The sequence below is a fragment of the Phalacrocorax carbo genome, chromosome 3 (assembly GCF_963921805.1).
Source record: "Phalacrocorax carbo chromosome 3, bPhaCar2.1, whole genome shotgun sequence".
NCBI lineage: Eukaryota > Metazoa > Chordata > Aves > Suliformes > Phalacrocoracidae > Phalacrocorax > Phalacrocorax carbo.
Genome location: NC_087515.1, coordinates 128,397,852 through 128,415,582, shown reverse-complemented (window position 1 = coordinate 128,415,582; position 17,731 = coordinate 128,397,852). Strand labels below are relative to the sequence as shown.

The window sequence follows — 17,731 nt, the reverse complement described above, 5'->3', positions numbered from 1 at the left end:
TCCCGCAGCATGCCGGGGGGCAGCGAGGGCAGGAGGCGATGCCCACGCCTGCCCTGCCCCTGCGTGGCCACCCCAGCCGCAGGAAGGGTTAACTCAGATCAGCACAGACAGCCTTGGCGAAGGCCCTTGGAGTGGGTTTTTCTCCCCCCGGCTGCCTCCCACGGGTCACGGCCGCTGGGGCTGACGTCGGATGGAAAAACAATTTATCTCCGGCTGGCGGGGAGGCCCGTGGGGGGGACAGCGGCAGAGCCCGCTGCCAGGTGTGGAGGGGCCCCCGGGCACCCCTCAGCTGGGGCAGTGTGGGACTGGGGGTCACAGGTGGGTGTCAAGGCCCCAGGGGCCAGGGCTGGCCCTGAATAGGGCTGAGGGGGGCACTGCCCCCCCCCCCGCCCCTGAGAACCAGCCCCAGGGAGTTCGGGGGCGGGGGGCTGGGAGGGCTGGAGGGGGCTGCCCTGGGGCTGCATTCATGAGAGAGGGTCCTGAGCCCCCCGGGGTGCTGCGGGGATGACATCCCCACCCAGCCCAGCCATGGCTTAGCCCGGGCAGGGCAGGGTTAGGCTAGGCAAGTGTCAGCCCATGGCAAGATTTAGCCCAGGCAGGGCAGGGTTCAGCCCAGGCAGGGTCTAACCAAGGCAGGGTTTATTCCAGGCAGGGTTTATCCCAGGCAAAGCAGGGTTTATCCCAGGCAGGGTTAGACCAGGCAGGGTTTAGCCCAACAGGGTTAGCCTAGACAGGGTTTACATCAGGCAGATAGGGTTTAGCCCAGGCAGGGTTTACCCGGGCAGGGTTAGCCCAGGCAAGGCGGGGTTTAGCCCAGGTGGCGTTTATCCTGGGCAGGGTTAACCCGGGGCGAGCAGCCCTGGAAGGCGAGCCCGGCGGGGGGCTCCGAGCCCCGGGGCGGCGGGGGCCCGAGCCCGCACCGCCGGCGCCATCTGCCGTCCCGGGCGCGGCGGGACACGCGGGACAGGGACACCCGCGCCGGAACGGCGGGACTGCAAACCCGGCGGGCAGCGGGGCACCGGGACGGGGATCGGGGGCGGCGGCGCGGCGATGGGGCGGGACACACACCCCAAAGCAGGGGAACCGTCACACGGGGTCGGGGACAGGCGGCACCGGGACAGGCAGCACCGGGACAGGCAGCACTGGGACAGGCAGCACAGGGACAGGCAGCACCGGGACAGGCAGCACTGGGACAGGCAGCACTAGGACAGGCAGCACTAGGACAGGCAGCACTGGGACAGGCAGCACCGGGACAGGCAGCACTGGGACAGGCAGCACTAGGACAGGCAGCACAGGGACAGGCAGCACCGGGACAGGCAGCACTGGGACAGGCAGCACTGGGACAGGCAGCACTAGGATGGGCAGCACAGGGACAGGGAGCACTGGGACAGGCAGCACCGGGACAGGCAGCACCGGGACAGGCAGCACAGGGACAGGCAGCACCGGGACAGGCAGCACTGGGACAGGCAGCACTGGGACAGGCAGCACTAGGACAGGCAGCACAGGGACAGGCAGCACCGGGACAGGCAGCACTGGGACAGGCAGCACTGGGACAGGCAGCACTAGGATGGGCAGCACAGGGACAGGGAGCACTGGGACAGGCAGCACCGGGACAGGCAGCACCGGGACAGGCAGCACAGGGACAGGCAGCACCGGGACAGGCAGCACTGGGACAGGCAGCACTGGGACAGGCAGCACTAGGACAGGCAGCACAGGGACAGGCAGCACTGGGACAGGCAGCACAGGGACAGGCAGCACTAGGACAGGCAGCACTAGGACAGGCAGCACAGGGACAGGCAGCACTGGGACAGGCAGCACCGGGACAGGCAGCACCGGGACAGGCAGCACTGGGACAGGCAGCACAGGGACAGGCAGCACTGGGACGGGCAGCACTGGGACAGGCAGCACAGGGACAGGCAGCACTAGGACAGGCAGCACTGGGACAGGCAGCACCGGGACAGGCAGCACCGGGACAGGCAGCACTGGGACAGGCAGCACCGGGACAGGCAGCACCGGGACAGGCAGCACTAGGACAGGCAGCACTGGGACAGGCAGCACCGGGACAGGCAGCACTAGGACAGGCAGCACCGGGACAGGCAGCACTAGGACAGGCAGCACTGGGACAGGCAGCACTGGGACAGGCAGCACTAGGACAGGCAGCACCGGGACAGGCAGCACTAGGACAGGCAGCACTGGGACAGGCAGCACCGGGACAGGCAGCACTAGGACAGGCAGCACCGGGACAGGCAGCACCGGGACAGGCAGCACTGGGACAGGCAGCACCGGGACAGGGAGCACTGGGACAGGCAGCACCGGGACAGGCAGCACTAGGACAGGCAGCACCGGGACAGGCAGCACTGGGACAGGCAGCACTAGGACAGGCAGCACCGGGACAGGCAGCACTGGGACAGGCAGCACAGGGACAGGCAGCACAGGGACAGGCAGCACTGGGACAGGCAGCACTGGGACAGGCGGCACCGGGACAGGCAGCACCGGGACAGGCAGCACCGGGACAGGCAGCACTAGGACAGGCAGCACCGGGACAGGCAGCACTAGGACAGGCAGCACTGGGACAGGCGGCACCGGGACAGGCAGCACCGGGACAGGCAGCACTGGGACAGGCAGCACCGGGACAGGCAGCACCGGGACAGGCAGCACTAGGACAGGCAGCACCGGGACAGGCAGCACCGGGACAGGCAGCACTAGGATAGGCAGCACCGGGACAGGCAGCACCGGGACAGGCAGCACCGGGACAGGCAGCACTGGGACGGGCAGCACTGGGACAGGCAGCACAGGGACAGGCAGCACTAGGACAGGCAGCACTGGGACAGGCAGCACTGGGACAGGCAGCACCGGGACAGGCAGCACTGGGACAGGCAGCACCGGGACAGGCAGCACCGGGACAGGCAGCACTGGGACAGGCAGCACCGGGACAGGCAGCACCGGGACAGGCAGCACTAGGACAGGCAGCACTAGGACAGGCAGCACTGGGACAGGCAGCACTGGGACAGGCAGCACCGGGACAGGCAGCACTGGGACAGGCAGCACTAGGACAGGCAGCACCGGGACAGGCAGCACTAGGACAGGCAGCACCGGGACAGGCAGCACTAGGACAGGCAGCACTGGGACAGGCAGCACTGGGACAGGCAGCACTAGGACAGGCAGCACCGGGACAGGCAGCACTAGGACAGGCAGCACCGGGACAGGCAGCACCGGGACAGGCAGCACTGGGACAGGCAGCACCGGGACAGGCAGCACTAGGACAGGCAGCACTAGGACAGGCAGCACTAGGACAGGCAGCACCGGGACAGGCAGCACTGGGACAGGCAGCACTAGGACAGGCAGCACTAGGACAGGCAGCACCGGGACAGGCAGCACAGGGACAGGCAGCACCGGGACAGGCAGCACCGGGACAGGCAGCACCGGGACAGGCAGCACTGGGACAGGCAGCACTAGGGCAGGCAGCACTGGGACAGGCAGCACAGGGACAGGCAGCACCGGGACAGGCAGCACTGGGACAGGCAGCACTAGGACAGGCAGCACCGGGACAGGCAGCACTGGGACAGGCAGCACCGGGACAGGCAGCACTGGGACAGGCAGCACTGGGACAGGCAGCACTGGGACAAGCTGCCCAAGGGTAAGCTGTACTAGGCCGGCCCCTGGAGCTGAGCGCGGCACGGCCGGAACGGAGGGCGTGGCCATTCGTGTATGTGGGCGTGGTTAGACACTGAGGGGGCGTGGTTTTAGGGTCTTTTTTTCCTCGGCTAGACTCCGGGGGCGGATCCACAATCATGATTGTGGGCGTGGTTATCCCTGAGGGGCGCGGCGGAGCTAGGCGGGGCGTGGTTTTGCTATGGGGGCGGGCCGCGGGGGCGTGGCGGTATCGTGGGGGCGTGACCGGAGGTGTGTGTTTGCGGCGGGGGCGTGGCGGAAGGCGTGGCTTTGGCGCCGGGGGCGGGGCCGGGGGCGGGGCGCCGCGGTGGGGCGGGGCGGTGTCGGCGCGGCCCCGGTGCAGGGCGGGAGGCGGCGGCGGGCCCGCCATGGCCTGGTCCCGGTACCAGCTGGGCCTGGCTGCCCTCATGCTGATAACCGGCTCCATCAACACCCTGGCGGCCAAGTGAGTCCTGCCCGAGCGGGGGGGGGGCCCTCCCCCGGGATGGGCTGCGGCAGCGCCCCGGCCCCCCCAGCCCCTCCGCTCCCCCGGGGGTCCGGTTGGAGCCTGGGCTTCAGCCCCCCCCCAGCCCCTCCTCCATCCCAGGGTTGGGGGTCCCCCCCCAAAAAAGGCTCCAGGGGTCCCCTTGTGTGGCCTTGGGGACTGCTCCCCTCGGCCCCCTCCCCAGCCCCGTGCAAGGCTTGGGGGGGCAGGATGGGCTTTGGGGTGCCCCATTGGACTGGGGCTGCTGCTTCTTGGGGGGCCAGCTTCTGGTGATGGGGGGAAAAAGGGGGGCTGCACGGCCAGGGGAGCAGCGGGGGGTCTCCAGCCCTCTTGTGGGTGCTGCTATGGGGTGCAGGTGTCCCGGCATGGGTGCTGTGCTCGGCCCTGGGGTGCCGTGGCGAGTGCTCCCCAGAACCAGGCTCGCTTCTGCACTCCAGCTCACCCCAAAAGCCAGGCAGGGGGCTGGACTGAGCCCCTTCCCACCGAGAGCACCCTGGGGTGCTCCTAGCCTTCGCAGCGAGGAGGAGGATGGCGTTCCCAAGAGCTGCCCGCGCACGGCAGACCTGCCAGGCCGGCTCGTCCCGGCGCCGCCGGGCAGACGCGGAGGCGTCCGTGGGGTTTTGGGGGTGGCCAGGCTCCAGCTGGTCCCGGTGTCGCAGCAGATCGAGGTTCCTCGGATGGGGAAACTGAGGCAGAGAATCCCTCCGCGGCGCACGTGGGAAGAGGGCAGAGCTGGGAGATGGCACCGAGCTCCCCGCCGGCTCACGAGACCCGCGCGCGGCCGACAAAAGCCTCTTGCGAAACGCTGGCCCATGGCAAGGGGCTGACTCACGCCAAAATCTTGCTGGCCTGGCTGAAAAGCCCCTCGCCGAGCGGCGAAGAGTGGGCTGGGGATTGCCCCCGGTCTCTGCTCGCAGCCCGTTTACCCGAGCTCAGCAGGTCTGTGGCTGCTCAGCGTCAGCAAAAAGCAGCTGGAGTGGAGCTGGGTGCCTGCCTGCCTGTGTCAGGGTGCCCCGCTGTGCTGGGGGGGTCCTGGGGACCGGCAGCTGGCCACCGAGGGGCTGGGGTCCCCTCCCAATGCACTGGGGTCCCCTCCCGATGCATTGGGGTCCCTGAAGAGGGGAGATCCTTGCCAAAACGGGCCATGGGGACCTGTGCCACAGCCTGTGTTTATCCAGCGTTGCCCTCTGTACCGCTTGGAATACCCAAAAGGAGGGGGTTTGTGCCCCGAAACCGTGGCTGGGGGTGTGAGCAGTGGGAGCTGCTGCCCTCCCCCCCAGCCTGCGATCCAGCGTCCTTTATGGGCTCTGTGTCCCTTAGCCCCCGAGTATTCAAGGCCGGTGACATGGGGAGGGAGTTGGGGCGACCCCCCCCCCCACGATGCCTTCCCGGTCCCCCCGGCAGGCGCCGGTGCTGCCCGGCGGGCTCCGGCCACACGCGCCGGCAGCGGTGGGCGTGGGGACACCGGATCGCCAGGCTGTGCGACACGGTGGTGTCCATTTCCCTGCCTGTCGCTCAGGGCCGGGAGCCGGGCCAGGAGCAGGTCGGGCTGGCCGCGGCGGTGTCTCCTTCCCCACGGATGTCCCGTCCCCGGAGCTGTCACCTCGGGGAGCTGGTGGCCCAGAGGACAGCCCTGGGCTGGTTCTTGGGGGTCTTCTCCAGCCCCCCACACCCTCCCGCTCTAACCACCACCCTCTGCTTTGTAGGTGGGCCGATAATTTCAGCGCAGCCGGCTGCCGTGGGACGGAAGAGCACGGCTTCCAGCACCCCTTCCTGCAGGTGAGCCCCCTGCCCGGGGCAGGAGACGTGCCAGCAGGGCCAGCCCCCCTCACCCACCTCTCCCGCAGGCCGTCGGCATGTTCCTGGGTGAATTTTCCTGCCTGGGGGTGTTTTACCTGCTGGTGTGGAGAGATCGGCGGAGGCCGGAGCCCAGCATGGCCCCGTCGCAGCCCTTCAGCTCGCTGCTCTTCCTGCCCCCCGCCCTCTGCGACATGACCGGGACCAGCATCATGTACGTGGGTAAGTGCTGGGGACGGCGGCGCCGCCTCCGTCCCCCCTTCCCCAGACCCGGCTGTCCCTGGGGCCGGACTCGGCTGTCGGGCTGCAGGACTCCACGGCACGTTCGGTTTGGGGGGAGGACGGCCCCGAAGCCGGTTAGAGGTGTCTGACCAAACACTTCCCACCCATGCAGCGAGTTGTGGCAGGGCTCAGCAAGCCGTGCTGCCTGGGGGGCACAGGGTTCCTGTAGAGCTGGATCTTGGCATGAGGTTCTCTGCTGCCGGCTCAAAGTAGGAGTGGGGGGACACAGCGTCGCTGCCCCTTCCTCCTGTTAATCACTCTCAATTACTGCAGCAGGCCGTTAAGCAGAGGGGTGGCAGCATTAGCTGGCTCTGGCGGCGTGCACGACTCACGGGTCGGTCTCCCTCCCCGCAGCTTTGAACATGACCAGCGCCTCCAGCTTCCAGATGTTGCGAGGATCCGTCATCATCTTCACCGGGCTTCTCTCCGTGGCCTTCCTGGGCCGCAAGCTGGAGCTGAGCCAGTGGCTGGGCATCCTGGTCACCATCGTGGGGCTGGTGGTGGTGGGGCTGGCTGACCTGCACAGCTCCCACGACCAGAAACACAAGCTCAGCGAGGTGATAACTGGTACGTGGTAACCCTTGGGGGAGGCGGGACGGCCACGGCGGGGAACTAACTCCCCTCAGGGTGCATGCCTGGCTCTCCGGGCATGGCTCTGCCATGCTGCCCGTCGGTGGGCAGGGAGATGGGGGCTCAGCCTCCCCTTTGCCCCTCTCCCCCTTCTCTTTGCCCCTCTCCCCCTTCTCTTTGCCCCTCTCCCCCTTCTCTTTGCCCCTCTCCCCCTTCTCTTTGCCCCTCTCCCCCTTCTCTTTGCCCCTCTCCCCCTTCTCTTTGCCCCTCTCCCCCTTCTCTTTGCTCCTCTCCCCCTTCTCTTTGCCCCTCTCCCCTCCCCGCAGGCGACTTGCTCATCATCATGGCCCAGGTGATCGTCGCCATCCAGATGGTGCTGGAGGAGAAGTTTGTCTACAAGCACGACGTGCACCCGCTGCGGGCCGTCGGCACCGAAGGTCTGTCGCGACATCAGCTCGGGGGGAGCTGAGCCCTCGAGGGGTGCCAGATCCTGCAAAAACCCAGCCCGGGGAGGACTGCTTTGTGCTGGGGAGGGGGCACAGGCTGCAAAAGGGGTGCTGCTGGCGGGGTTTGGGTCCCATGGGGCAGGGAGGGTTAGCAGACAGGCATCCCCAGGGGGGTGCTTGGAGCCAGCACCCATCTGACACCCACTTGCACCCAGGTTTTTTTGGCTTCGTCATCCTGGCCCTGCTGCTGGTGCCCATGTACTACATCCCGGCGGGCAGCTTCAGCGGGAACCCTCGGCGGACGCTGGAAGATGCCCTCGACGCCTTCTGCCAGATCGGCCACCAGCCCCTCATCGCCCTGGCCCTGCTGGGTAACATCAGCAGCATCGCCTTCTTCAACTTCGCCGGCATCAGCGTCACCAAGGAGATCAGTGCCACCACCCGCATGGTGCTGGACAGCCTCCGCACCCTCGTCATCTGGGCCGTCAGCCTGGCCGTGGGCTGGGAGACCTTCCACGGCCTGGAGATCTTGGGGTTTGGGGTGCTGCTCATGGGTGCTGCTCTCTACAACGGCCTGCACCGGCCCCTGCTCGCTCGCCTGCCCTGGCGCGTGGAGGAGCCCGCCGGGGTGGCCGAGCGGGAGGGTTTGCTGCGTGGGGAGAGCACGGCCATCAACAGCGCGAGCTGAGCCCCCGCCGTGCCCCTCCGTGCCCGCCTTGGCCCCGGCGTTGAGTTCCCCAAATGATCTCTTCCCCTCCTGGGAGGGGATCAGCGTGGTGGTGACGCCGGCCACTCTCCTGCTGCTGTTTGCGGGACGAACCTCTGCCCTTGCCTCGCTGCGGGGGCTCCGGGAGGGGACGGCGAGGCTGTGCCTGCCCTTCCCGGTGGGGAGCGGACCCCCAGCCGGCTCTCCGGGGGGAGATTGAGGCCTCTGCCCCTATTCCCAAGGGGCTCTGGGGGGTGGGGGGTGGGGGGGCTGGGGTTGGGGCTGGCCCCACTGCTCCCTGACCTGCATTTCCCCCCCAATAAAGTGCCCGTGGCTCGCTCCCTGGGTGTCTGTGCTGGCTGGGAGGAGGGCCTGGGGGGCAGCGTGGGGTGCCGGCAGGGGTGGGGGCTGAGGGCTGGCCCCCAGGGATCCCCGCTGGCCCCAGGGGCCATGCAGGACATGATCCTCGGTCTCCCCAAGGGAAGGAGAGGACCTGGACCTCTCACATGGGGCGGGGGAGAAGGCAGCAAGCTCCGGCATCCTTGTGGGGGAGGTTCTGCCAGCCCAGGTTTGGGGGTGCTGGGTCCTGGCCCCTCCAGCTTGTGTCCTGTCCCACCCACCCCTCCCCTTTCACAATATCCGATGAGCAGCACCGGACACACGCAGCTGCTTTTTTTGCAATGTTTATTTGCTTGGGGGGGCGGCGGGCGTGTCCCAAAGAGGCACAGGAGAGCACTGTCGGGGTGTTCGACTCTACCTTTATTTTCAGTTTGTTTGGGGCCCACGGTGGGGCCCCGGCAGCGGCGGGGGGGGTGGGGGGGGTGGCGTCCGACCCCCTGGCACGGGGATGGGGCAGCGGGGGGGGGCTTGCTGCGGCACGGCGGCGGTGTGGAGCATCGCTCGGCTACTCTCTGCCAGAGGAAGGATGGGAGGGGGTGAGCTGTGGCATGGCCCCCCCCCCCCACCCCGCCAGGGGGATTGGGGGGTCCCGGGCTCACTCACATGGCGTTTTGCTTGTAGTGCTGAAGCGCCTGCTCGGCCACGATCTCCATGAAGCGGGGATCCTCCCAGGAGATGTCCCCGGGCACGGTGAGGGACAGCGGCTCCGCATCGAAGAGCTGCACCGTCACCTGCGTGTCGGGGGGGGCCGAGGGGTCCTCGAGGTTGGGAGTCTTGGAGAGGACCTGGATGGAAGGGGGGGGGGGGGCACACAAAGCAGGGAGAGGCGGGCTAGCCCCCGCGCCGGCCCCTCGCCCTGGCACGCGGCCCCGCGGCCGGCTATTGTGCCGAGAGGCGCCCGGGCGGGTGCACAATCGCCTCTTTCTCCCCCTGACCCACTTTCGGTGGCTGCCGGCCCTGCCGTGGTGGGGGAACCGTGGCGGGGGCGGGGGATAAAGCCCTCCGGCTGCGCCGGCGGGACTCACCGTGGTGACCTGGAGGAAGCCGTCGGTGCCTTGGGTGAGGTTGGCCAAGCGCGAGACCCAGCCGAACTGGCGGTTGAGCTGGTCCAGGAGGCTGGTGGTGTTGAGCATCTCGGCTTGGAAGGCACGGAGGAGGTCGTCGTAGCGGCGGGTGAAGCGCTCGGCCAGGCGCAGGGCGTCCTCCAACTGCTCCCGCAGCTGGCTCTGGGCAGGGTCCGTCTGCCAGCAGTCTGCGAAGGGGTTTTGGGGGGGTATCGGGGGGTGCCGGGGCTCACCCCCGGCCCCAGTGCGTGTACCCCCTTGCATCTCCCGCCCTCCCCGAGCACGGTCCCCGTCCCGCCCCGGCTCACCCACGGAGAGGATCTCCCGGCATTTCTCGCACTCATCCCGCATCCGCAGGCAGCCCGCCGAGTTACGCCGGATCTCCCGACACACCATGCGCTCGTCGCTGAAGTTACGGGACTCTGTGGAGAGCCCAGCCCGGCCTCAGCACCCCCAAAACCCCGCAGTGGTGGGGAGGGGGGCAGCGCCACAGACTCCCCAACCCTGGGGCAGAGCTGTGGGGCCGGCCCCGGCCAACACCCCGGGGTGCTGTGGAGGGACAGAAAAGTGCTTTTTCCGGGGCGTTTTGACCTGTCCAGCTATTTTTTTCCCCAAAGCAAAGCACTCCCTGCCAACCTCGGTTTCGAAATCCCCCTTTTTGCAGCCGCCAGAGCCGGCGCTGCGGCGGCAGACAGTGACGGCACCGGCGGCCGGGATGCAACCGGCGCTGCCTGCCCAAAACAAACACCTTCCCGGGACGGCAGCAGCTCCGGCAGCCAAGATTTAGGGAGGGGGAAAACCCGAAAACCACAACCAGGCTCTGCAAACAGTGGAGCTTGTGATTCTTGGGCTCCCGTGGGGATTCTCTGATGTGTCGTAGTAGGGTTGAGCTCATCCTCTTAAGTTAGTCACCCCGTAATAAGGAGGAGGGGTGGCACTGCCGGGAAGCCTGGCCGTAAACCTGCTGCTTTCAGCCAAATTGGGGAGCCCACAACACCCAGCCCAGGGCGAGCACCCTACCTGGGGCAAAGCCACCGAACGGGCGCTCCCAGCCGCCCTGTGCTTCCTCCAGCATCCTCTGCGTCATCTCGAAGAGCGGCTGGAAGAGGCGGTGGAAGCCGTGGTGGGGATGCTGGAAGAAGGGATGCAGATCCCGGGAAAACCTCTCGCTGCGCGGGGGGAAGTAGATGTGCTGGACGGGGGGGCGGAAAGCCTCGCGGAAACCACCGAAGGGTGCTCGGAAGAAGGGATACATGCGGCTGTAGACCTGGGTGCTGTCCTGGAAGATGTCATCCACCCCGTCCTCCAGCAACCCGAACCGTTCTTCCATGTCCTCGAACTGCCGCTCCTGCCGCTGGTCCCGCTCCAGCAGCGAGTCGATGCGCTCGCCGTTCACCCAGATGGAGAAGGGCGAGGAATGGTTGAGGAATTCCTCCAGCTGCCGGGCAGGGAAGCGGGATCAGGCCAAAATCCCATCCCACCTCAGCATCGCAGGGCGTTGTGGGACCACTCACCTGCCGTCCCACCAGCCCCGAGCCGCTGTGGCACGTGCGGGAGTAGAATCGCATGCAGGTGTGCTTGAGGCAGGGCTTGCACTCTTCCCAGAGCGCCAGCATCGTCTCGTTGCACACCTCCTGCTTCTCTGCCAGCTGCTGCTCCTTCTCCCGGGCCAGCTGCACCGCCTCCTGCAAGGCAGCCGCGTCCAGCCCCGAGGGTGTCCCCCTGCCCCCCGCACGCCTGGATCCAGGGCACGGCATCCCCCGAGCGCCTTGGATGCACCCAGACTGGCTGGGAACTCCGGGTACCAGGGCCGGAGCAACCACCCTCCTCATCCTCACTCACCTCCTTCCTCCTCTTGGTCTCCTCCAGCGTGTGCAGGATGGCCTGGTGGTCCTTACTGGTCTTGTCCATGAGGGTCTTCATCTGCTTCACACCGTTGATGGCATTTTCCACCTCCGTATCGATGTATTTGCTACCAGCTGCCGACATCTCTGGTGGGGGAGGGGGGAGGAAGAGCATCCCTCAGCTGGCTGCTCCGAAGGAGGCAGTGGGAGCCCCGCCAGCGCACGCAAATATTTGTGGGTGCAGAGTCCTGTTTGCTCGCCAACAGCCCGATTCCACATCACAGAACTCAAGAAAAATGACCCAAAATTCTCACCTGAGCTGGGGCCGCGTCTACCCACCCACCACCCGCAATGTTTGGGCAGCACTGCCCGTGAGGCCCGACTGCCCCCCCTGACTGGCCCCATGCCGGGGCAGCCCTCGGGCTGTGCCGTTCCCCTACGGCCATCACCACTGCCTCACAGGGTGGCCGTGCCCGCACCGGCCCTTGCCCGCCCAGCCCAGGGCGATTCCTGGGGGCAGAATCTTCCTTTCCCCCCACCCCCAAAAAAGCATCCAGCCTCAACCTTTGATCCCATCCCAGGGATGATACCCCATGGCCCCCTCCATCCAGCCCCCTCAGGGATGATGCCCCATGGCCCCCTCCATCCAGCCCCCCAGGGACGATGCTCCGGGCCCCCTCCATCCAGCCCCCCAGGGATGATGCTCCGTGCCCCCTCCATCCAGCCCCCCCAGGGACGATGCTCCGGGCCCCCTCCATCCAGCCCCCCAGGGATGATGCCCCATGGCCCCCTCCATCCAGCCCCCCAGGGATGATGCCCCATGGCCCCCTCCATCCAGCCCCCCAGGGACGATGCTCCATGGCCCCTTCCATCCAGCCCCCCAGGGACGATGCTCCATGGCCCCCTCCATCCAGCCCCCCCAGGGACGATGCTCCGGGCCCCCTCCATCCAGCCCCCCAGGGATGATGCCCCATGGCCCCCTCCATCCAGCCCCCCAGGGATGATGCCCCATGGCCCCCTCCATCCAGCCCCCCAGGGACGATGCTCCATGGCCCCTTCCATCCAGCCCCCCAGGGACGATGCTCCATGGCCCCCTCCATCCAGCCCCCCCAGGGATGATGCCCCATGGCCCCCTCCATCCAGCCCCCTCAGGGATGATGCCCCATGGCCCCCTCCATCCAGCCCCCCAGGGACGATGCTCCATGGCCCCCTCCATCCAGCCCCCCCAGGGACGATGCTCCGGGCCCCCTCCATCCAGCCCCCCAGGGACGATGCTCCATGGCCCCCTCCATCCAGCCCCCCAGGGACGATGCTCCGGGCCCCCTCCATCCAGCCCCCCCAGGGATGATGCCCCATGGCCCCCTCCATCCAGCCCCCCAGGGACGATGCTCCATGGCCCCCTCCATCCAGCCCCCCAGGGACGATGCTCCATGGCCCCCTCCATCCAGCCCCCCCAGGGACGATGCTCCGGGCCCCCTCCATCCAGCCCCCCCAGGGATGATGCTCCGTGCCCCCTCCATCCAGCCCCCCAGGGACGATGCTCCATGGCCCCCTCCATCCAGCCCCCCCAGGGACGATGCTCCGGGCCCCCTCCATCCAGCCCCCCCAGGGACGATGCTCCGGGCCCCCTCCATCCAGCCCCCCAGGGATGATGCTCCGTGCCCCCTCCATCCAGCCCCCCAGGTACGATGCTCCATGGCCCCCTCCATCCAGCCCCCCCAGGGACGATGCTCCGGGCCCCCTCCATCCAGCCCCCCAGGGATGATGCCCCATGGCCCCCTCCATCCAGCCCCCCAGGGATGATGCTCCATGGCCCCCTCCATCCAGCCCCCAGGGATGATGCCCCATGGCCCCCTCCATCCAGCCCCCCAGGTACGATGCTCCATGGCCCCCTCCATCCAGCCCCCCCAGGGATGATGCCCCATGGCCCCTCCATCCAGCCCCCCAGGTACGATGCTCCATGGCCCCCTCCATCCAGCCCCCTCAGGGATGATGCCCCCATGGCCCCCTCCATCCAGCCCCCCAGGGATGATGCCCCCTGGCCCCCTCCATCCAGCCCCCCCAGGGATGATGCCCCATGGCCCCTCCATCCAGCCCCCCAGGTACGATGCTCCATGGCCCCCTCCATCCAGCCCCCCCAGGGATGATGCCCCATGGCCCCTCCATCCAGCCCCCCCAGGGATGATGCTCCAGGCCTCCTCCATCCAGCCACCCCCAGGGATGATGGTCTGGGTCCCCTCCAGCCCCTGCCACCCATGTATCCTATCCCTGGTCCTACACACACCCCCCATGGGCACAGCGCTCCCCCCACTCTGCAGCCGGCCCGCTGGCTCCCCCAGCCCGCAGGGAACCCACCCCTCCCCACCCCCCCCCAATGAAATCCTGCGTCCCCCTAACCCGGCAGGTCCTGCGTCCTCCGCACCCAGCGCTGCCCCGGGCACGGTGCTGCCAGGCCCCCCCACCCCACGGCACCCATCCGGGCTGCACCCCACCCCCACCCCCCCACCCCACGGCCCCCACTCACGCTTGAGCTCGCTGGGGGGGACGAGGGCCTGGCCCCCCTCCCAGGGGAGCAGGAGGCCGAGCAGCGGGAGCAAGCAGCAGCGCCATGGTCCCGTCCCGGAGGCAGCCGCCTGCGCAGGCAAGAGTGGGGGCTCAGAGCAGGATCCGGCCCCCCCCGACACGAGACTCTGAGTCAGCAGCAGGGACCAGCCCCCCACCCCCACCCCCCCCGGAGCAGGATTTTGGGGACATAGCGATGGTTTGAGCTAATGCCATGTAACCGGGGGGTGCAGCCTGTACCCGGGAGGGGGTCCCTGGGTGGGGGGATCCCGCTCAAAGCCCTGGCTGGGGGGGCCGGGATGCGTGTGTGTGTGTCCCCCGCCTGCCTGCAGGACAAACAAGCCCCAGGCCCGGGGCCAGGTGGGGCGGGCGGCCAAAACGGTGACCGGGCACGGATTTCCCCCCGCCGTGGGAGCCAGCGCTGCCTTTCTCCTCCCGTGGGCCCCCCCCGAAGGGGCTGCAGAGGGGCTAGGGGTGGGGGGGTGGCGGGGCTGCAAAGCCAGGCCAGGGCTGGGCTCCTGCCAGCTGCGGGCAGGGGTAGGCACTGCCGGGAGGACCCGGCTCCCCGCCCCCAGAGAAGGGTGCTGTGCCCAAGGCACCCCCAGCTCGGGGCCCCCCCCGGGTTGTGCAATAGCCCAGCTGCAGGGTGGCTACCAAACACACACCCCCCCAGCCCCCCACCCCCAAAAAAGTAGTCAGATTGTGCAATGGCCCAGCTGCAGCGGGGCTCTGGCCCCCCGCCCCCCCCGCCCCGGCTGCACTGGCCCGGTGCCCCGCAGCACTGCAGCACCCCATTGCAGCACCGGTGCAGGTACCGCTGCACCCCCCTACCCAGTGCTGCCCCCCAAATAACGCCCCATCCCACCCCAGCTCCATCCCGCCTGCCCCAGGGCATTGTGGGAAACTCCTGCCTGATGGGATGAGCATCCGCCCGCTGCATCACCACCAGCAGCACCCCCCCCCAGCAGGGCCCGGAGGGGCAGGGGGCACCCCTGGGGTACACAGCCCCCACCTCTGCCCCACAGAGGGTCCCCCACACCCAGGGGTGGCCGTGGCTCCCCCTTGGCATCCCCCTTGCACCCCCAAACTGGGCATGGAGCCCCCATCCCTCCCATCCCAGTGCAACCCAAACAGGGCAGGGCACCCCTGGGTGCACCCCTGGGGGGACCCCTGTGTCGAAGGGAGGGGAAGGGAAGGGAAGGAGGGAGGGAAGGGAAGGGAAGGGAAGGGAAGGGAAGGGAAGGGAAGGGAAGGGAAGGAAGGGAAGGGAAGGGAAGGAAGGGAAGGGAAGGGAAGGGAAGGGAAGGGAAGGGAAGGGAAGGGGAAGGGAAGGGAAGGGAAGGGAGGGAAGGGAAGGGAAGGAAGGGAAGGGAAGGGAAGGGAAGGGGGGAAGGGAAGGGAAGGGAGGGAAGGAAGGGAAGGGAAGGGAAGGGAAGGGAAGGGAGGGAAGGGAAGGGAAGGGAAGGGAGAAGGGAAGGGAAGGGAAGGGAAGGGAAGGGAAGGGAAGGGAAGGGAAGGGAAGGGAAGGGAAGGGAAGGGAAGGGAAGGGAAGGAAGGGAAGGGAAGGGAAGGAAGGGAAGGGAAGGGAAGGAAGGGAAGGGAAGGGAAGGGAAGGGAAGGAAGGAAGGGAAGGGAAGGGAAGGGAAGGGAAGGGAAGGGAAGGGAAGGGAGGAAGGGAAGGGAAGAAGGGAAGGGAAGGGGAAGAGAAGGGAAGGGAAGGGAAGGGAAGGGAAGGGAAGGGAAGGAAGGAAGGGACCGTACCTGCGGTTGGCACCCCAGCCGCCCTGGCGAGCTCCGCCGCGGCCGCCCGCCCCCGCCCGCCCCTATTTATCCGGCCGCGGCGCTGCGGGTCGCCCCGCTCCAGCCCCGGAGCTTTCTGGAACCGGCGGGACCGGCCCCGGACCGGCCCGCCCCCCCCCCCCGGTGCCCCCCCACTCCGTCCCGTCCCGTTCCTCCCCCCTCCCGACCCGCCGGTGCGCGGCGCCCCGAGGCTGCGGGGATGGGCGCGGTGCCACTCGGCACCGCCTCGCACCCCCCCTCCCCGCCGCGGGTGGGCATCGTCCTCCCCAGGGCGCCCCAAATATGGGTGCTGCAGTCTGTGGTGGGGATGTTAAACCTCGCAGGACACCGCGCACCCCATTAATCCCCCTCCCCAGGGACCCCTATTCCCCCTCCCCTGGGGTGCTGAGGGCGGGGGGGCTGGTGCGAACGGGGTATCTCCTTCCCACGCGTGGCCGTGGACTTTGCGGGGGCTGCGTGGGACCCCTCCAATCCATCTCCCACCACCCCAAGAGCTGCAACACGGGGGAAACTGAGGCACCGCACACACCACACACCCCCGCTCCCGACCCCCCCGGCTGCCCCCCCCCCCCACCCTGGGGCGCTAAAGAACCGGTTACCACCCAGTGCAAAAATGCAACCTTGTGAACTGGCGGAACTGGCTGGCGCCCCGCAAAGGGGCGGGGGCGGCGCGTAGGGGGCTGGGAGGTTGCAGACCCCCCCCTCCCCCCCGCCCCACAGCGCGGCAGGAGGAGGGAGCAGCCCACGGCCCCGTGGGACAGAACCGCCCCCCCCACCTCAGGAGCGCTCGGCAGCCCGGCTGCAGCGCCCACTCGGGACGGGACGAGGTACGGGGGGGGGGCGTGTGCTCCCGTGTGCGGGACACGCATGTGCGTGAGGGTGCAAGATCTTCCGGGACTGTCTAGGGGACGTGTCGGTGCATGTTCTCCCGGGACCGTGTGCGGGACACGCGTGTGCGTGGGGGTGCAAAGTCTCCCGTGACCGTAGGTGGGATATGTGAGTGCATGGTCCCCCAGGACCGTGGGTGGGATATGTGGGTGCCTGCTGTCCTGGGACTGTGGGACATGGGGTGCATGGTCCCCCGGGACCGTGGGTGGGATATGTGGGTGCCTGCTGTCCTGGGACTGTGGGACACGGGGTGCATGGTCCCCCGGGACTGTGGGTGGGATATGTGGGTGCCTGCTGTCCTGGGACTGTGGGACATGGGGTGCATGGTCCCCCGGGACCGTGGGTGGGATATGTGGGTGCCTGCTGTCCTGGGACTGTGGGACACGGGGTGCATGGTCCCCCGGGACTGTGGGTGGGATATGTGGGTGCCTGCTGTCCTGGGACTGTGGGACACGGGGTGCATGGTCCCCCGGGACCGTGGGTGGGATATGTGGGTGCCTGCTGTCCTGGGACTGTGGGACATGGGGTGCATGGTCCCCCGGGACCGTGGGTGGGATATGTGGGTGCCTGCTGTCCTGGGACTGTGGGACATGGGGTGCATGGTCCCCCGGGACCGTGGGTGGGATATGTGGGTGCCTGCTGTCCTGGGACTGTGGGACACGGGGTGCATGGTCCCCCGGGACCGTGGGTGGGATATGTGGGTGCCTGCTGTCCTGGGACTGTGGGACACGGGGTGCATGGTCCCCCGGGACTGTGGGTGGGATATGTGGGTGCATGGTCCCCCGGGACTGTGGGTGGGACATGGGGTGCATGCTCTCCCCAAACCATGGGTGGGATACGTGGGTGCATGTTCTCCCGGGATTTTGGGTGGGATATGTGGGTGCCTGCTCTCCTGGGACCATGGATGGGACACATGGGTGCATGTTCCTCCAGGACTGTGGGTGAAACATGGGGTGCACACTCTCCCCAGACGGTGGGTGGGACATGGGGTGCCTGCCCTCCCCAGGCCATAGGGGGCTGGTATCTCAGCTCTGTCCTCACTGCCATCCTCCCCCTGAAAGAGGCCTGACCAACCTTTCTCTTCCTCCCCCAGCTTCCTCTTCCTCCCCAGACGCAGAGCAGCCACGTAACCCTTTCGCTGCCACTCCTGCCGGTGCTGGCACAGACGGACATCCCTCCGTACCACCGCAAGCCCCCGTGCCGCAGCGGTGGGAGGC

General features: G+C 68.3%; 2 protein-coding genes across 3 annotated transcripts; one reads left to right on the top strand and one right to left on the bottom strand.

The window, feature by feature from the left end:
• Positions 1 to 3,965: 3,965 nt before the first annotated feature.
• SLC35F6 (solute carrier family 35 member F6) lies at positions 3,966 to 8,226 on the top strand. Its single transcript, XM_064448385.1, has 6 exons — positions 3,966 to 4,117; positions 5,863 to 5,935; positions 6,004 to 6,175; positions 6,590 to 6,802; positions 7,132 to 7,242; positions 7,467 to 8,226. Exons 1-6 carry the CDS (start codon positions 4,041 to 4,043, stop codon positions 7,937 to 7,939), a joined length of 1,119 nt encoding a protein of 372 aa, XP_064304455.1. The 5' UTR covers positions 3,966 to 4,040; the 3' UTR covers positions 7,940 to 8,226.
• A 469-nt stretch (positions 8,227 to 8,695) lies between these two features.
• On the bottom strand, positions 8,696 to 17,702 carry CLU (clusterin). 2 transcript variants are annotated; one of them, XM_064448383.1, is made up of 9 exons: positions 17,589 to 17,702; positions 13,789 to 13,897; positions 11,263 to 11,411; positions 10,935 to 11,105; positions 10,441 to 10,858; positions 9,729 to 9,842; positions 9,382 to 9,608; positions 8,960 to 9,141; positions 8,696 to 8,868 (listed from the first exon to the last, which is right to left on the bottom strand). In XM_064448383.1, the coding sequence occupies exons 1-9, from the start codon at positions 17,685 to 17,687 to the stop codon at positions 8,862 to 8,864; spliced, it is 1,476 nt and encodes a 491-aa protein (XP_064304453.1). In that variant the 5' UTR covers positions 17,688 to 17,702; the 3' UTR covers positions 8,696 to 8,861. The 2 variants fall into 2 exon arrangements, with proteins under 2 accessions (XP_064304453.1, XP_064304454.1); XM_064448384.1 differs by lacking the exon at positions 17,589 to 17,702 and adding an exon at positions 15,588 to 15,718.
• Positions 17,703 to 17,731: the final 29 nt, after the last annotated feature.